This window comes from Triticum dicoccoides, chromosome 7A (assembly GCF_002162155.2).
Source record: "Triticum dicoccoides isolate Atlit2015 ecotype Zavitan chromosome 7A, WEW_v2.0, whole genome shotgun sequence".
NCBI lineage: Eukaryota > Viridiplantae > Streptophyta > Magnoliopsida > Poales > Poaceae > Triticum > Triticum dicoccoides.
Window position 1 is genome coordinate 197840185 of NC_041392.1, and position 19932 is coordinate 197860116.

A 19932-nucleotide genomic window follows, 5' to 3' on the forward strand; every position below is an offset into this window, starting at 1 on the left:
CAAAGCTTTAGGCCTAGGCTATAGAGGAAACAATAGCAACAATCCTCTAGGCCAGGTTTAACCCTATGTGCCAGCAGAGAAAACACCTCTTTGAATCTGGACACCCAAGAAGGATAGGATGGTGGCACTCTTTAAAAAAAGCTTATTTTTCCTGTCTTTTAATATGCCTTCATCCCATCATAGGTGTAGAACTGTAGACACACCTAGATTGACCAGGACATTTGGCTAAAATCAAAGGGAATCTGGTACACAGGTGTATCTAAGCCTATGATGATCAAAGTACTTGTAATATTCAGAACAATTCACAGTAGTAGTCCATATAAATGTAAAGATACATGCAAAAAATTGTACAAACTGACTTGTACAGTGCTGTAAAAAGGAAAAAAGTTTTCAATGTAGCAGCAATTTTTGTCTACTTTGTACAAAACAATGTACAGGTCAATTTGCATAGCTTTTGCATGTACTCTTACATATACATCTACTAATGCCTGTGAAGTGTTTGAATATTTTCTGAATAGCACAAGTACCTTAATCCATCATAGGCGTAGATACAGCTAGGTTGACCAGGACATTTAGCTACAATGAAGTGGTGGGTTATATACTAAACTTACAAGTGAAGCTCACCTAGATCTATCCTAATTCACAAAGGTTATGGAGGTGAGTCACAGCGTGCATGTGACGCAGACAACCCATGAACAGTGCATGGCCATGTTCATACACTACATACGTCACATGCGTGTTGGATGACTTGGCTTGCTGCACTTCCCTCCATGTCATGCATTAGGATAGGTCTACGTCCTACCTTCACTTGTGTGTCTAGGCACGGACATGTTCATACGTAGCATGTATCACAGGCATGCTAGGTGACATGGCTTGCTGCACTCCCCTTCACAATTGTCATGCATTAGAATAGGTTTAGTTGTTAGCTTCATTTGTAAGTTTTGTATACCCCTGTACTTGTACATATATATAGTTAATACAATAGTGATTCGCGTTGCAGATCTTCCACACTCCCTATCTTATCACTCAGCCTCAAGATTTATAGTGTACCTCTTATTGCTGTCTTGAAAAATATAATGTTATGCACATTTTCTTGGCTAATGGACTAATGGCTATCATATCAAGCTTTACATTACGTGAAAGATATAGGCAGAGATCGAGCCAAGTGGCCAACAAAGGACGATGCAATTATTATACTTTTGCCATTTAATATATTGGCGAAGGGCGGGCCTGGCGCAGTGGTACAGCATCTCCACTTGTGACCTGGAGGTCCTGGATTCGAACCAGCCTTCTTGCAGAATTATCATGCAAGGGTAAGGCTGTCTAGAAATTCCCTTCCCCAGACCCCACATTGTATGAGAGCTTTCAGCACTGGGCACGCCCAATTGATATTGGCAAAAGTGCAAAAGTGCCTAGGACATTATCCCTGGGAGCATATTTGCAGCGCAACTAAGAAAACTAGCACCAGTAAAATTAGTTGGAAGCTCAGAGATCACAGGAGATGGGTACATGTGTTTTGATGCTAGCAACATTGATAGCATAAATAGAATGGGATGGGGAGAGAAAGAAGGGTGGTGAAGAGAATGACAATTAAGCTGAAATCAGCTTTGATAGCATGCAAGTCAAAATGAATGTCCATTCATGCAACTGAGGAGAGTAAGAGATCATAACCGGGCACGCGTTATTTGTGTTACTTTAGGAGTTACAGATACATGAATGCGCATTCATGCAACTGAGGAGAGTAAGAAATGGAGAGAAATAGGGTCATGTGGATGTATTTGTACCCCAGGAAAGTACATGCAATGGTAGCCGATACAGGGTCACATAGGCTCAAGCATCCATGCAGGTAAGGCGTGGAACACTATCAGTAGCCAAAAAAGAAAATGATGATAAGAGAATATCACTAACATGATACTGTAGTTTCGGCCTTTAGAACAAATAGTTCATTAGGCTTAAGGTGAGAAACAAAAGAAATAAGCAAAGAGAACCTGGTAAGGGTATAGAAGGTGCAGAGAATGAGAATCTGGAGCTACAACCTTAGAATACAGTGCGTGCTCGAAGGGCAAAACAGACTAAGCATTAATGATATGTACTAAATCACATACATATCTATGATTAGAAACGTTCAGTACAGTGTGCAATATAGCACATGCTTGCATAACAAGAATGTAACTGACATTGACAATAACCACAAGAAAGTTGCACCCAAGCAAGCTAAGTTATGAAATGAAGTGACAGGAATGGAAGTTGGAAACTTACTTCCTGTCATTTGCTTTGTCGGCTTCTGTGATTCTTGGAGCAGGCACATAGTCTATCTGATAATCACCCTTGCCCCTGCACACATAAACAATTTCATGTACTACATAATGGCAACTGAAAAGAAAAGAATTGAATCAAAACCTGTCTGCACATATTCCACTGCCGCATTGAAGTCGTTGTATATTCACAAAAGCCTATTGTGTTTGTGTCATGCATAATCTATGTTATGGAGCAGATAACTTTGACAGTAGGTACAATTTCTGATCATGGGGATTCTGCCAAAATCATGCTTCATTAGCATGGAATGGGACCCAAATCCTTTACTGTTGCTACTTTTAAGAACCATCACAGATCTATGTGAACAGACAGAGTGTTCCATTTGTGTGCAAAGTTCTATTTCATGGCTCTAACTTGACCATTGGCAGGCTGCTAACTGATTCAAGGCATATAATCCTAGGTTAACACGTGGGATTCTATCTACTTCATCCGCCCCATTGTAATTGACGCTCAAACGGATGTATCCAGACGTATTTCAGTGCTAGATACATCCGTTTGAGCGTCAATTAATATGAGACAGAGGGAGTGTTTTTTTGCCAGTTTTGGGCCAAGCATTGTTAACTCATTAAGAAATCACAACTATTGGCATTGCTTGTACAAACTACTCCACTTATCAACTTCCAATTGCTCCCCATGTTCACCTTGTAGTTGTAAATACTAATTGTAAAAGACGCATAACCCGTGTTGTTCCTTTTGCACACGAAACAAGAATAATTATTCCCCTCTCCTTGAAATTTCCAATGATACAAGACTCTTGTACCAGGATACACAAATCGTAAACTGTCCACAGCCACAGGCACATCAAATAAAATATGCTACTCATACCCAATAATGCATTTAACCCATTATATCTACACTTCAAATCCATAAGCGAGAAATGGCCGACGCAACAATAAACACGCACAAAGAAATCGCAAAGCGCAAGGGCGAAATGTCACCTCGCGTCCGCCTTGCCTAGGACATCGTCGGGGTACTGCCGCCTGTACTGTTGCCTCCACCGTAACCTAGCAAGGGGAAAAAACCAAATCCCGCACGGAGGACGACATCAGCCCAACGAGAAAACAGAAGACGCTGCAAAACTAGAGGAGGGACTGGCGGATCTGGAGTACGAGAATTCTTGGAAGGCGTAGACGACGGGGTGGATCTTGGGGATGACGACGGGTAGGCGCTCGAACACCACCGACGCCACGATCTTCCCGTCGGCCCCTTCCTTCGCGGCCGCCGCTGGGACCGAGGAGGAGCTGAAGCCTCGCGGCCACCGGAGCGACCTGAGGTGGAGGCTCGCCGGCGATCGCGGCAGCATCGTGTGGGATGGGAGGTGGGGGCGTTGGGGTCGGGGTTCGGGTCGCGCCGCAAGAAGGGGTGGGAGGAAGGAGCCAGTGAAGAACCCTGCTTAAACCCGGCTCGTGGGCCGGCCTTGTGCTCTCCTCCACGGGCCGCATCATTTCGCATTTGATTTGGTACACGCCTGATTAATTCCATCCAAGGGGCACAACTCTTCAAATCCGCTATAGTGAAGCTATATTATTACACTGAATTTTTTTTTGCGGGATATATTATTACACTGATTTTATTTAGCGATACATCACTCAGAATGTTAGAGTATGGTTTTTTTCTTTGACATGGCTAGAGCATATGCTATTGGCGGCGTTATTTAAATCAGTACTAAATCCTCTTCCCTAAAAATAAATTTAAATTTCGGACCCCAAGATTAAAAAAATCCCCTATAAACTGTCTAAGTATTCATGATGTATATTGAAAGATTAAATTACTTTAAAAAAATAGTTGGCATATAGACATTGTAAGCATATTGCCACATCCTCCTTTTCTTCTGTATGTGGCATGGGGGTCTCTGGTAGTAGTGTTTATCCTTGCCTCCAACTAGAAAATGTCATCAACAACAACAAACATGAAAAGAAAGAGAAATAGTCACTCAAATAAGCCCATTAGATGAGAGTGGATTAAATAAATAATTGTACACTGTATTTACTAGATTTTTTAGGGATGGTATTTACTAGATTTTTTTAGGGATTTCGTATGAAAGTATATTCATTTTCTGGGATTTAGGTATTTAGGGCACTTCAAATTGTCGCAAAAAAAGTGTTGTACTAAAATATAGTGTACTCCATTTTGTTCCTTCTTTTTTACCCACCATTGCTACAGTGAATTCAGAAAGTTGGATGTTAATGATGCTATGCTTGCTAACTATGATTATATTTCAGTGTTCTATCTTTGTTGTTTGTCTATTGAAGCTTATTTTAGCCTCCTTAAATAGCAAACCTATTCAACATTTGTCATTGTGGAAAATGTTAGGTTCATCGAGTTTATTTTTTGGGTCTACTTTGACTTTGTTACTCACCACACGTTGGATCCAAGCATGACTATGACTCGGCATAATTGTTGTCTTTACATGATTATCTAAACCACGACTTTAGGGTAATGGATAAAGATCGTTATTTCTATCCAAGACATATATTTCTACTGATAGATCTGGTGAAATGGATAATTTTTATATATTTCAATCTTGTAAGATCATTATTTGTTTCATTACATTCTCACTATTTATTATCTCTTAGCACCTATTGTGTGGATATAATTTTCATTGTTATATATACGGGGTGCATCCATTTATTTGCACATCTTTTTTACAAACATTTTCTATTTGAAAATGACTAAATATCCCGTGTATAAGCACCTAAAATTTCTTAATATTTCTCATTTCCTTTATGTTTTCTAAGTGGTCCATGGTTTCCGATTCATGAAACTGTAGTTAGTTTGATCAACCTGCAACCTGGTGTTGTTTTGAGTGAGGTAAAAACCACATAATAACCAAGGTTGATGAGTAATTTTATTAGAATTGATTGCTTCGGTTTTAATGTTTGATTAAATTGTTATGCATATCGTTCATTTTTTGAAGCATGTATATGGGCATCTGGTACACTTTTGTTACCGTTCAAATATGCAAATCACTTGTACTTTGCATTGAGTCATTCATATGGTTTTTTGTTTTACCATTTGATCTCTCTCCTTAAATATGAGGGCGAGCCATGTGAGTTGTCAAAAGGTGTTACCTATTCCAGTATAATCATGATCATGATGCTACTTAAGCTGATTAGTTAAACCTTTTGTGTATTTCGAGTTTAGTGCATGCGGTTTTTCATTTCATTGTGGGTCAAACCGACAGAGTAATCGGTGGATAACTCGGACAACATCCTGAGAGGTTGGAACGGGCGGCTTGTGTTCAACGTGGAGATGGGCACCAACGACACACACATCTAGTTCTGCAATCCACAGAAGTGGCCATGGAAAGAGAGGATGTGGTGTTAAAACAAAGAATGTGGAGGTCGAGTGGGAGGGGTCGTCAATGCTTATTGTTTAATGAGCCTGTGATTTATTTATTTTTCTCCCGTTGCAATCTCTGCTGGAAAAGGCAATGCAAGCAAGGAATTACCTACCCAAGCAAGAAATCATGCCACATACTGCACTGATATGTCAAACATGTTATATTCTAATGACACTAGTACAATGCCCGTGCATTGCTAGGGGCTTTTGAAATATTTTCCTTGAGTTATGTGAACATCATTAAACTTACTCATCGGAATACCAGTTGGAATAAATGTTGCCATAAACATTTATCGTAATTCTAGCCGGTTTGCTTTATTTTGAGTGCACCTCTTTTGGTTGTGTAAAACTCGTTGAATTCTTAGCCCCCTCCATCATCGTTACATCAGGGTCTTTGTCAGTCGACATCTCCGAAGCACAATCAAATCCATCAGTTTTTATGACCTACAAAGGTATTCTAATATAAACAAAGATTAGAATATATTTTTTATGATGGTGGTTTGGAAAATATATATTCATTGGACAAATCTAAGAAATGAGTAGTTTCTAGTAAATTGAGTGGCATCCCAATTTTAGTAATTTTAGGCTCACCTCTAAATCACATGTTGATGGTTATTCTCACGAATATCTACTATTTAGGGTAATGTGGTATATTGCCCATAAAAAACTATGTTACATTTTTCCACGAGCAAAGAACGGATTCCCCCTTTATGTAATGATAGTCGGTCATCCGTAATTTCTTCGATATTTTTAAGTAATTTATTGAGAAAATATTTTATGTTATTCTAAATATATATAGTGTATAGGTATAAATAAAGCTTTATTTTTATGATATTCCCATTATACCCCTTCTATACGACTTGTTGTCCTCTCCCGAACAACCGCACTCTATTCACTCCCTCTTCGCACCACTCACTCTCTTGTTCCCCTCCCTCTCTAGATCCATAGACTTCACCAGCGTCGCTCACTCTCCTCTCTCCGCCCTCGCCCCCACAACCAACAGAATCGGCGACCTCATCTCCGACCCCTCCACCCTTTCATCCCTCCTCTCTTCTCACCAAAATTAATGAAGGGGGGGTCTAGAGACCAGACGGTTGCACTACAAAAAAATACACTTCCGTGATGATACGTTTTTGTCATAGTAGGTCGCTTTTTTTGTCATGCATGTACATCCATGACAAATTTATGACAGAATCAAGATAGTCATACCTGTGTTGTCGTAGAAGTGTTCCATGACATTACCAAAATTATCATCACGGAAGTGTCCACTTCCATGACGATAAATCACGTGTCACAGAAGTGCTTTCGTCAAGGGTGACCGACATGTGGCATCCACCGTAACGGAACGCCGTTAAGCTATCGGGTCGGGTTTTGGATCTGATAACCCGTTAACAGCACCGACCAATGGGGATTTTCCACGTGTAAAATCATCATTGGCTAGAGGAAACACGTGTCGGCTCATTGTTGGGACAGATGTCATCCACTCATTGGACATGAGGCGCCTATGATAGGTCGACACGTGGCACGGCCCAACAGTGGCCCATTCCGATGAAAAAGGCCGGCCCAGTAAAAATTAGCAGGCCGGCCCATATAAGGCCTACTTGTGTTAGGTCCATTTAAGCCCACAGCCCATATGAGATGTGCCAATTCGGCCCGTTAAAGATTTGACACCATTGCAGCCCATCGTCAGTTCGAGCCCGTTAACAGCCCGCTATATATTTGGGCTCAATATCGGCCCGATGAGATTTGGGCCTGTTAACGGCCCATTTAATGGATGGGCCAATTTTCAGGATGTACATCTTTCGGCCTTTTAGCGACCCATTTAAATGTTGGGCTAATTTCCGGCCCGGTGTGTCTTTTAGCCTGTTAACGGCCCATAAATCTGATGGGCCATTTGTAGTCGGACCTGAGTTTCGGCCTTTTAGCGGCCCATTTAAGTGTTGGGCCAATTTCTGGCCCGGTGTCACTTTCAGCCTGTTGACGACCCATAAATCAGTTGGGCCCATTGTAGTCGAACTTGAGTTTTGGCTTTTTAGCGACCCATTTAAGTGTTGGGCCAATTCCCGGCCCTGTGTGCCTTTCGGCATGTTAACGGACCATAAATGAGTTGGGCCATTTGTAGTCGGACCTTAGTTTTGGCCTCTTAACGGCGCATGCCCTTCATGGTCCAATACCAGCCCGGTTTCTCTTTCGGCCTGCTAAAGGCCCACAACACAGTTGGGCCGTTTACAATATGACCTGACTTTCGGCCTCTTAGCGGCCCATGCTCTTCATGGTCCAATACAAGCTCGATGTCTCTTTCGGCCTGCTAAAGGCCTACAGTATAGTTGGGCTATATGTAGCCCAAACTTAGTAACGGCATGTTAACGGCCCATGAAATAAATTGGGGCCACCTGTTGCCCGCTTCGATATCGGCATGTTAACGACCTGGGAGGTAAGAGGGCCGACCATTAACTTTCGGCCTAGTAACGGCCCATTAACTTAATGGGCCCACTAAAGTTTGTTCATGTCTTTAGGCCAAATTAGATAATTTGAGCCCATTATGACGAGCAAAGGTACGGCATACAGGGAATAACGTTGCACATCCAGAATATATCATAGGAAATTACATCCACTGGGCAATCAAAGATTGATGTCAGTGCAAATAAATGAGCAGAACCTAACCATCTACAACGTCACAATCTGCAACCTTAGCACAGATGACGCCCATAAGCATGTGGGCAAGTTCTTGCTGCTTTGCCACACTGTCTCTGAAAACATTGATCAGTTGTTGTGTCGCACGACTCTGCACCTCTGATTCATCCACCATTTCCATCATTGCTCCAACCATTAATTGGTTCACAAACATACATTTATTCCGTCACATTCGAGATAGAGGATACTGAACAGATTCAGATGGCGATTTATGGCAGGCTTGTCTTATTGATAGTGGAGAGTGTCTTGACCACTGCATCATAACATAAATTAGGACGGGAACCAAACAGATTAATCATGAGTTATTGCCATATTACCTGACCTAGATTTACTGGAAAGAAACAATGGGGTTGCCTTGCTGTTTTCAGAGTTTGTCTTCTTATCTTCAGCAGCCTGCACAAAATTAACACACTAGCATTGCTATCATTGGCCAAGTCAGATAATAGGAAAGCAACATTGACACAACGAACGTTTGGGCAACTAGCCTACACCAAATTAACACAATATGGCACAGCTATCATCAGCCAGGTAAGGTGATACAAAAGCAACATTGACACAATGAATGAATGGGCAACCAAAGAAGCACTACAATTCAGTAATTTGGGTGATATGAGATAGCACATTCATGCAGCTCAGTACGCAAAACTACCAGGCAGTTTTCCTTACAAAAATCAACATTGGCACCTTTAACATTTTGCTACAACTAATTTTAGATCAGATAAAGGTTAGATTCAGGCTGATTAACAAAATACATGCTGATGTAAAAATATAGTGATATACAACAGGTACTTACATCAGCACTGGAGCACAGAGAATTCTCGCAAGATATTTTCCTCGAATACAATCCCAATGGAGGAAGTCTTGTATCGTTTAACCTTATTTTCTAAAAGAGAGACGGGTAAGAAACATGTAGAAAATATGATCAGAATGCTATAAAATTTCATGATGCAAGGATATGCACACGCTTCTTAGAATGGAGTTGACATTCTTTTGCTGGACTGGAGCGGACTAGTTCTTTGGCCACTGAAATCTGCTTATTATCAGTGGGAGTTGGGTTTCTCTGTACTGGAGCAGTATCTATGAAAAATGGAGTTGGTTTATTATCTCCTGGCGTTTGGATCTTTTGCAAAGACCTGGTTTGTAACCGTTCAGATTCTAACATAGCCATCTTCCCCTTGCATGCCTTATATAGAAGAATGGTGATTCAGTTATAAAACATGCTACAGCAGAGATGGAATAGGTACTGAAGAATAGAAAGGCATGGCATATTGACATGTATTCACTCCATCCGGAAATAAATGGATGGGTCTAGGCGTATTTCAGTTCTAGATACATCCAGTTTTATCCATTTCTGCGACATTTAATCCGGACGGAGGGAGTATGATGTAAGAGCCAGGGATACGACAGGACAACACAGTAAAAAACACTGAAAAACCCACTGCAGAACCAAAGTATTCAAACCCACTGATATGAGATAGTACACTCATGCAGCTCAGGATGCAAAACTACCAGGCAGTTTTCCTTGCAAAAATCAACATTGTGGCATTTAATCATACATTTTTCTACAACTAAATTTAGATCAGATAAAACTGGAGTTGCAAAACTACCACTCGGGGTAGCACCCCGCACGCTAGTAAATTGAGGGCGCATTTGGATTCACGCTGATTAACAAAATACATGCTGATATAAAAATATAGTGATATACAACATGTACTTACATCTACATTGGAGCACAGAGAATTCCTGCAAGAATCTTTCCTCATAAACGATACCATTGCAGAAAATCTTCTATCTGTTAAGCTTATTTTCTAAAAGAGAGATGGGTAAGAAACATGTAGAAAATATGATCAGCATGCTATAAAATTTCATGATGCAAGGATATGCACACGCTTCTTAGAATTGAGTTGACATATTTGTGCTGGACTGGAGCGGACTAGTTCTTTGGCCACTGGAATCTGCTTACTATCAGTAGGAGTTGGGTTTCTCTGTGCTGGAGCAGTATCATTAAAAACTGGAGTTGGTTTATTATCTCCTGGCGTTTGGATCTTTTGCAAAGGCCTTGTTTGTAACCCTTCAGATTCTAACATAGTCGTCTTCCCCTTGCATGCCTTGTATAGAAGAATGGTGCTTTAATTATAAAACATGCGGCAGCAGAGAGATGGAATAGGTACTGAAGAATAGAAAGGCATGACATATTGACATGTATTCCCTCCATCCGGAAAAAATGGATGGGTCTAGGCGTATTTCAGTTCTAGATACATCCTTTTTATCCATTTCGGCAATATGTAATCCGGACGGAGGGAGTATGGTGTAAGAGCTAGGGATACGACAAGACAACACAGCAAAAAAAACACTAGTTGAATGTAAAACTGTATGCTAGCGGAATACATACAGAAATAGCTAAGGCAACATACACATGTATGATTGAGAAAATAAGATGGCATTGCAACAGAGCACTAGAACATCACTTCAATGTAAAAAAACATGGTATGGTAGACAGATGAAGTACATACTGATGAATAACAATGCATAAGATATTCAGAAGCATGACGTCCAAATTAAGCAGATAGGCATTGCGATAGAGTAGAATGACAGTACTTAAATTTGAAAACATGTTATCATGAATGGAATAGGTACTAAAAATCAGGAAGGCACGACATATTTACATGCATGATCAGCATGCTAAGCACATGGCATTGCAACAGAGTAGATACACTCCAGGACATTATATGCATGTTGTACCCATATCACAGGCCAAGTTAGAGCAAGGACCTTGTGTGGTGAAGAGGATTCATCATCTTTCTGTAAGTCTTCTGAAGAACTGCCTTTACATGTTCCATCATATTGGGTATCATTGACATCAAGTTTATTGGCCTTTACATTGCTCCGTGAGGTTCTTGTGGATATATCAGTGTGTGCAATTATATCTGACATGCATGGAAGACAACTAGTAGTTAGATTTATGTAATGAGTGCCTGTAGGAGACGACATAAATAGTAGGACTAGGGTTAACTAGCAGCAACAGGTCTCATAAACTAAACGGAGAACACAGATGAAAGCTACAGAATATGTATCGTTTATACTCAAGATTAACTAGATGGCACACAAAAGTATTAAAGAACAACATAGGAAATACTAGAAGTGGTATAATACTATAATCACCAGCCTGTGGGATAGCATTGGCTGATGGATGATAACTATGGAACAGTGTTACCTAAAGAACAAGTATCTTAGCTGAACTATGGAACAACGTTAACTCCTGAACAAGACCCGTAAGAGATCAGCATGAATATACAGTGAAATGTGATGATCTATTTTCCATGCTTAGATGAATAACAAAGCCATAAATGTTGCACACAAGTAAGATGATGGTACAACCTATCTGGCTGCCATCCATAGGAGTGAGCATCATGTACTAACTTGTCGATGGCCCTGCAGTTGTTGTGGCTGTGCATGTCGGGCATGCGCATTCGATGCGGGGAATTGTTGAGTGGGGACTATAGCTCCCTTCTGGTGTATGCTTCCCTTGTTGGAGCAGCTGTGGTGAGTCAGAAGACGGTGTGTCTGAAGATGCAGATAACGCATAATGTTAAGGATGACATATCTCTTTGATCTGAAGAGATACACTAAGAGATCAACAGCAAGGTACGAGAGTGGTCACATGTCTGTTGACTGAAGACTAAATTGGGGTCACATGATTTTATTTTATTTTGGTACTGTCCGATCTACGCCGGATGGCTGGCCGTCTTGTGCCTCTCGGCTGACACTGTTCGGAATCTTCCCCGAAGAGCCAGCGACCAACGCCAGAGCAGCCTGCCTCCGCCGTCTGTGGCCCCGGCCAAAACCCCGCTCCCCGCCCCACCGCACTGTCGTGGTTGCGCCGCCCCCGGGCCAATCCACACAGACTCCCCGTCATCCAGATCCGGCGGCGGAAGTACCTTCAACCCACGCAACTCTAAAAGATAGCCATCTAAGCGCTGCTTCCGCGGCGAACTTTGCGGCCCCGCACCCTTACGTTAGACACCAGCCAACCGGCAGCCTAGGAGCTCCGCCGCCTCGAGGGGTGCTGCTTCCCATTGCAAATCGATTGGACCAGAATAAAAATTCAGACAGCTGACGCCTAAATAAAGTGATTTGAGATGAGGGTGTGACCTATCTGGTGGCATGGTGAAGTAGGCAGGTCCAGCTGCCGAGTCGGTGAGGCCGGCGCGGTTGCGGCGGCGACCGGCGGCAGGGAAAGAGCGATGTCGCGACGGTCGATGGCTACGCCGAAGCAGCGCCAGGACTCTGGACGGATCCAAAGTTGGAGCCGCTCCGGCGCCGTGAACAACGGCGGGGGTGAATTAGCTCCGGTATGGTTCACGCGGCCGTCGTCGAGGTAGCACCAGCGGCACGGAGTAAGAGGCACACAACCCAGTGCACGACGGCAAATGGACAGCGTCTCCGGCATTAGGGAGGAGGGCGGCTGTGAAATTGGTGCAGTGGGGGGCGCCATGGAGGTGGGGCTGAGGTTTCACGGCTCAGGAGAAGGGAGCTTCCCGGGGAGAAGGTGATTTGGCACCCACGAGGTATGAATGGGGGCGGGCAGGGGAAATTGGAAGGGGAGTGGAACCATGTCTTACAGACGCATTTGTCTGAAATGTGAGGGGGAGTTACAGTTCTACCCTTGCCTACAGGCTTCTCGGCTTGGGTCTGTGTACTGAGGGTCGGGGATAGTAGAGTAACTTTGCTTCTCTGGGCGGGAGCGATTTCGGGCGAGAAGGGCGTGTTTTGAACTATAGTGGGCGCGAGCGATTTCTGGCGAGGAGAGCGTGTTTTGAAATAGTGGGCGCGAGCTATTTTGGGCGAGGAGAGCGTGTTTTACCGACCATGGTTTATGAATTATTCGGCACATGTCATTTCGGCCGAGGAGAAGGCGCGCTTGGATGAAGTTACGAACCTACCCTCAATGTACAACGGGCCAATTGATGCGTGTCCCACATAGGACGGTAATTTCGCATCTCCCATTTATTTGCTCGAGCGAATTCCACCGAGCAGAGAGGATGTTTAACGGTTCGTTCAAATTTTGGGAGAACGAGCATCCACATCTACCTTACCAAGTCGATTCGGATCAAATTTTGAAATATTAGCTTGCCACTTCTTTTTTAGATGGAGAGATGATGCTCAGGAGTAATGTGTTTTTACATGCTCGTTGCTAGCGATTTACTATATGACAAATAGTTGACCCACTCAAAAACGCGAATCAAACCCAAAATGAAATATCTCAATTCAATGAAATAGCTCGTTCAGTATGTCAAAATAGTGAACTAAATCCAAAATTGAACACCTCAAACGAGTAGCATGTTGTACAGTATTATGGTACTCCATGAACATGTTGAAAGTCAAATTAATGAACTTGTTTGATATACGCATATATCCATTCATGTGTGGATTGCAGACAACATGTTCTCCAATTTAAATATTTGAATGCAAGTTTATATCGAAATATGGTTTATATCAGTCTTTGATGCATAAAACGCGACCTCCCCCTCTCCCGGACTCCCGTTCTCTCCCTCTCTCTCTTCGACAATCTTCAATTCTGTCGCATGCATCCGACACAAAAACCTTGTTCGCCCCTCTCCCTTTCTCTCCATCTCTCTCTGTGTGTGTGTGGGGGGGGGTCTTTCTAGTTCTCATGCATATATACACCATCTATAGGTCTCTCTCGCACACTATGTATGATACTCTAGCTAGTCCAAGCTAGATATCTTGGGTGCACTCATCGTACGCACACAGATTCCTTGGCTCTTTGCCTGTAACTCTCTCACGCACCACTATGTCGTCTCGGAGCTCTTCCCCCCTCTCTCAAACTCTCCATCCACCTGGGTCACACATACACATGCATATCTCACTCGCACTCGATAGGCCCATCTAAAACTCTATCTCTCCCCCTCGTTCTCTCTCCATCTTACACGCGCACACACACAATCTCACGCCCAGCTAGCCAAGTATGATGGTCTCTCACTCAATTGTAGGCACACACAGTCCCCCCTATATGTATATGACTAGCTAATCTTAGTCTCCATCACAAACATGTGCATGGTCTATCTCGATTTCTCTCGGGGCATCTTTCTATCGCGCACGCACTCCCTCGATCTCCCACCCATATAGTCCCCTCACGATCTCGATGGGATCTCTCTATCACAAACACACCCTCTCTCGCTCCTCATGCGTCCATGCCATCCATGTGTCCCTCTCGACCTTTGTTCCTTATTGGCCACACCTCTATTGGACATGTGCTATAGGGGTGTCTCTCTCCGTTGCAAACAATCACACACTAGCTATCTTCGTGTATCTCCTCGCCTCGCTTTTCCATCTCGGAGATGCATGCGTGGTATGTTCGCATAAGAAATGAAAACACACACACTCTCTCTAATTTATCGTTTGTTGTCACTTTCTATTTCACACACATACTCTTTTTGCACACTTACTCATTCTCCTTCACACGCACTTGATCTGTCTCGACTGAGGCACTCTCTTCGGTCCATAGCATATAGATTTATTGAAAAGTCAAACATCACAAAGTCTGACCATGTACGTGGAGAAAAAGAATTACATCTAGTACGGCAAACATATGCCATTAGATTCACCATGAGATGTAGTTTTGTATGATGTATCTTTGGTATTGTAGATATAAATAACATTTGCGTAAACCTAATCAAAGTTTTCAAAGTTTGACTTCTAAAAAATTTACATGCACTGCATTATCAAGCGGATGGAATATCTCTTTCCCCCTCTCAGCTATCTGACGCACCACTCAGCCTTATCGGGGCTCCTCAATCTCTCTCAAACTTTATTGGTCAGTTTGGTTTGTGACCTGACCCTCATGCCTTGATGGCCGGTACTGCCTGGTGTGGGCGTGAGATGTAAAATATTTTTGCCTGGCCAGGCTTGTGTGGTGCTGAAGCGTTTGGTTCATGCTTGGGCCAGGCAAAGCATCAACGTCCCATCAATCAATCCATGCATCAATTATTTAATGCTAATATCCATCCATGTTGCTGTTAGCCTCGTGGCCACACGACCAGGCACGACCAGGTGTTCGAAATCGGTCGCCTGGGCCAGGCTACTTGCAGTGTCTGGAGTTCAGCCAGGCTAATTAAAGTGCAAGGGAACCCAGGCCAGGCGGGCTTTCTTTTTCACAGGATAGCAACCAAACAAGCGTGCATGAAATCCAGCCACAACCCCAGGCCAGGCAAAAGATGCTCAGGACGCAAGCCAAACTGGCCTTATATCTCCCTGGTTCACACATACACATGTCTCGCTCGCGCTATACATGTAGACCCATCCAACACTCTCCGCCCTTGTTCTCTCTCCATGTGACACGCACCCCCCTAAGTACCATAATCCCTCAATCCATCATAGGCACAAGCACTCCCCCCTCCTAAGTATGATTATCTCTTACTAGCCAACATGAACACACGTATTGTCTCCTTCCATCCATACGTCTATCTCGATATCTCTCGGGGCATCTTCTATCACGCATACACCTTGTCACTCGATCTCCCACCCATGTAGTCCCATCACGATCTCCAGGGGATCTCTCTATGACAAACATACACTCTCTCCTCCCCATGTCTGCATTTTCTCCGTACGTCTCTCTCGACCTCTCTTCCTTGTTTGTCAGACCCCTCTTGGCCACGTGCTAGGGGTCTTGCTCTCTCGGTTCCAAACAACCACACACTATCTCCTTACCTTGCCTCCATTGTCGAAGATGCATGTGTGATATTTTTGCATAAGACACGCACACTTTTTCTCTACTTTTATCGTGTGTTGTCCATGTCTCTTTCACACACGCACACACACTTTTTTCACTCTCCCTCTCTCTCTCTCTTGTTAGGGACTCTGTCACGTCCATAAGCATATGGATGTTTTGAAAAGTCAAACCTCAGAAACGTTTCACCAGGTATATGTGGAGAAAAACATTTACATCTGGAATGATCATTAGATTCATCACAACATGTACTTACTTCATACTATCATTTATCTTTGGTATTGTAGATATAAGTAATTTCTTTATAAACTTGGTCAAAGTTTCAAAAGTTTGACTTCAAAAAATGTTGGAACTACATTATCGAACGGAGGGAGTAGCTCTTTCTCTCTCTCTGCTATCTCTCACGGGCCTCCCCTCTCACTCGAACTCTCTATACCGACGGATTATACGCTCACTGTGTCAGCGTATAGCTCCGTATATTGTTTAGTTGACCGGTCAACCAATCCACATGCTGCCTTGTCAGCTCGTGTTCTGTATCTTCGTGTGCTGGCCCATGTGGCAGTGGTGAAAATAAGTAAACTAGAGGCCCATCTGACACGTGGTGAAGTAAACAAAGTTGAAACCACTCGGGGTAGCACCCCGCACGCTAGTAAATTGAGGGCGCATTGAGGACAAACTTCTTGCACGCAAAGGACGCACTCGCGCACAATTCACCACTGCGCGGCGGCATGCACAGAAGGACGCACTCGCGCACACCCAGCACACAACACACACCAGCACACGTGTACACATCTAGGAGTAGAAGGCCGTGGAAAAATCTGGCGCGATGGCCGCTGCCGGAGCCGTCCACCCCCAATCTTGGTGTTCCGTGCAATGCACGGGCATCTACGCATGGGAAATTATGTCGAACAGGGCTAGTTGTAAGCAGGCTAGCTCTACAGCCATGATGATAGTGACTGCAGACGGTGAGGCTGACTATGGTATGCCGAACACGGCGCCTATACTCATGTGTCTTCTCCGGCGCAGGGTCTTGTCACTTCACTGTGAGGAGCAACACGTAATAATTTGACCAACGGATAGTACAGTGCTAGTACTCCTACTACTACTCCTACATTGGTAGTACTACTACTAGTACTAGTAGCACCACCGTCTGGATTTAGGAGTACTACCACGTCCATCTGGATTTTAGTATTTGACTAGTAATATCTAGTAATGCATGTCACCAAAAATGTACTACTCCCCTGTAAATAAATACATGGTGTTTTATTCCTATCGGCGAGAGAACTTAATATTTTTTTGCTACTCCTAACTAGAGTACTAATAGGATTACATGCAATGAACTAAACACTGCATGTCATATTTGGTAGTCTCAAGTCATTGAAAGCATGCACGACCCACATCTCTCATTGGTTGATATGTCACGAAATAAGAAACAAGGAGGGAGTTAATGCACCGTGCCTAAGTATTTTGGGATTATTTGGTTTTCGTAAGGTGACTTACACAAAATTTTTGTTTACATGCATTAACATTTTATTAGTTAAATCAAAGGTCAAAACTTGGCGCAAAATGCAAAGGGGACCAATAAACCAGTAAACATCAAACTTCTCTTGTTTGGCCCCAACTAGAGGTCCGGTGAGATGACTATACTGCACCGACACGGAGGGGGACGCGGCTTCATTGACTTACGGCAACTGCCTTTGGGTGAATGAGACGTGGCCCCAGGGAGTGGCTGGTCCACCTATCATACAGCCAAAGGCAGGTGCAGTAGAGGGCCGAGGAGTAGTACGAAATCCTACACACCTACGCACACTAACCAAGGGCTGAGTGATCACTCGAATCGCAAGATCAGTTGACTAGAAGCTATGCTAGACCCATGGAGGCGATGAGCGCGAGCATCAGTCGGCTGTGCCAGATGGTCCACGACGCCGGCCTACGGCCCGGCACCGAGGAACGTCTCCAGGTAGTATTGCTTGACGCCGCCAGGGCGAGGGGCCGCTTGGACGACAACTTCGTCTCCTTGTTCGACGAGGTCCTCGTCAGTTTCCTCGACAAGTTCACTATCGTCAAGAAGCTTGCGGACGACTTTGACGTAAGCCTCCAGCCGACGCGCCCAGGCTATGCGATGCCCGCCACCCTCAAAGGCCACTATGGTAACAACCTCTTCGACGCACTGGTGGCCCTACGACTACCCGCCGTCGCGCCGGAGAATGTCCACCTTGAGGTCGCACTCGCCGCGCAGCGCCTGGCGCAGCAAGACACCATTGACATAATCACCCACGTCTACGCGCAAATCATCCACAAGGACTACTACATGCAAGAGGAGGACGATAGGACGCTGGCCTTCTTGGAGCGCAGGGCAACCTTGGATGGCACTGTTCAGAAGCACGTTGAGCTCGCCGCCAACGCCGCTGCTCCTCACATGTCGGTTGGTGACCCGGCGCACTAGGGCGTGAGGATGTCGTTGAATGTTGATGGATCCGTATGTATTTTTATCTTTTTGTCAAATCCATGTAGTATTATATGATACTACAGTAATTATCTTACCTTTCGCATCAACTTCATAATTTTCGTACGTACTCCATGTATGAACGGCGCTAGAACCAAACTTCTCATTACTCTAGGCAAAATCGTTATTTTCTATCTATCGGTCGCGCCATGGAGCAGAACCAAATTTTACAAGTTACGAGTTCAAAATGAAAAGCCTGCCATGTTCGCGTCGCACCCCCACATGGTTGGTCCGGCACGCCGCTCAAGCGGGAATGCGTGCGGTGTTGCATTTTCACTTACAAGTGGGACCGCAGTTGAGCAAACCGACTATCGGCAAACCCCACCCCGCCCATCGCGCGATGGCTGAGAAAACATGAGGGAGAAGAGATGGCTGTAGCATGGACTCCAAGAAAATTGGTGTCGGATGGGACTCGTGTGGGTGGCGTGTGCCGTACTGCTAGACGTGAATGCTACTGAGTTATGGCCCATGCCACCCCACTATATCGAGCCTATATCGAGGTACGTAGAACAAATTTCCTGTAGTCCGTGCTCAGCCCTCCTCTATCTCTCTTCTCAGCCAGCCAGCGGACGCGTGGAGCCCATCGTCTGTTTGCGCACATGCGGCCCCACATGTCAGTGAAAACGCAAGAGGACCCACTGAATCTGCACATCTTTCACCTCGACGTGCTGGTGATGAAAAACAAATCCAATAAAGATCTTCAGTGGCCACTTTTGAAGTTACTCAAGAGTAGTAAGATTCTATTTACATTTTAACCCAAGATGCACATCTCGTGGCTTCAAGTACCACTCTATTTTCTTTCATGACACGACCTGGATGCTGGATGTCCCACATGTCGGCAAAAGGAGGAAGAACCCGACCAAATCTTCGGTTCTGCTCTCGGATGAGATTAGTGCACTTGTTGATACTCCTACTAGAATAGAGGCTAGACATGAGACTAGATGTGAGGAAGCAACGTCTACTTCTTTACACTCGAAGAAGAAAGAAGCACGCAAGATCGAGCCTCTGTAGATCAACAATGAATGCATCGAGAAGGCACTAATCCAACTTACAGGAGTAGTAAAATGTATTCTTGTGGTTCTTGTTTTCTTTGGTCTTGCTTTTCTAGTCAAAATTATCGTTGGAGTTCGTGCAAAACGGAGGTGCGTTTGGGGTTGTGCGTTGGAGTTGGCCTTACAAGTGGGACCGCAGTTAAGGAAACCGACTATCGGCAAACCCCCACCTCGCCCGCCGCGCGATGGCTGAAGTTAGAGAAACGACGAGGTTGAAGAGATTGCTCTAGCACGGACTCCAAGAAATAATATGGTGTCAGATGGATGTCGTG

At 44.1% G+C, this 19932-nt stretch overlaps 1 protein-coding gene across 1 annotated transcript in view; it reads right to left on the reverse strand.

Moving 5' to 3' along the window:
- The window catches only part of LOC119330007 (39S ribosomal protein L46, mitochondrial-like), a 6348-nt gene extending 2664 nt beyond the window's left edge, over window positions 1-3684 (reverse strand). The window contains exons 1-3 of the mRNA XM_037603113.1: window positions 3426-3684; window positions 3255-3320; window positions 2260-2334 (exon numbers count right to left, since the gene is read on the reverse strand). Coding sequence (XP_037459010.1) covers window positions 2260-2334; window positions 3255-3320; window positions 3426-3619 — 335 coding nt within the window. The 5' untranslated portion in view covers window positions 3620-3684. The remainder of the gene's footprint in view (window positions 1-2259; window positions 2335-3254; window positions 3321-3425) is intronic.
- Window positions 3685-19932: the final 16248 nt, after the last annotated feature.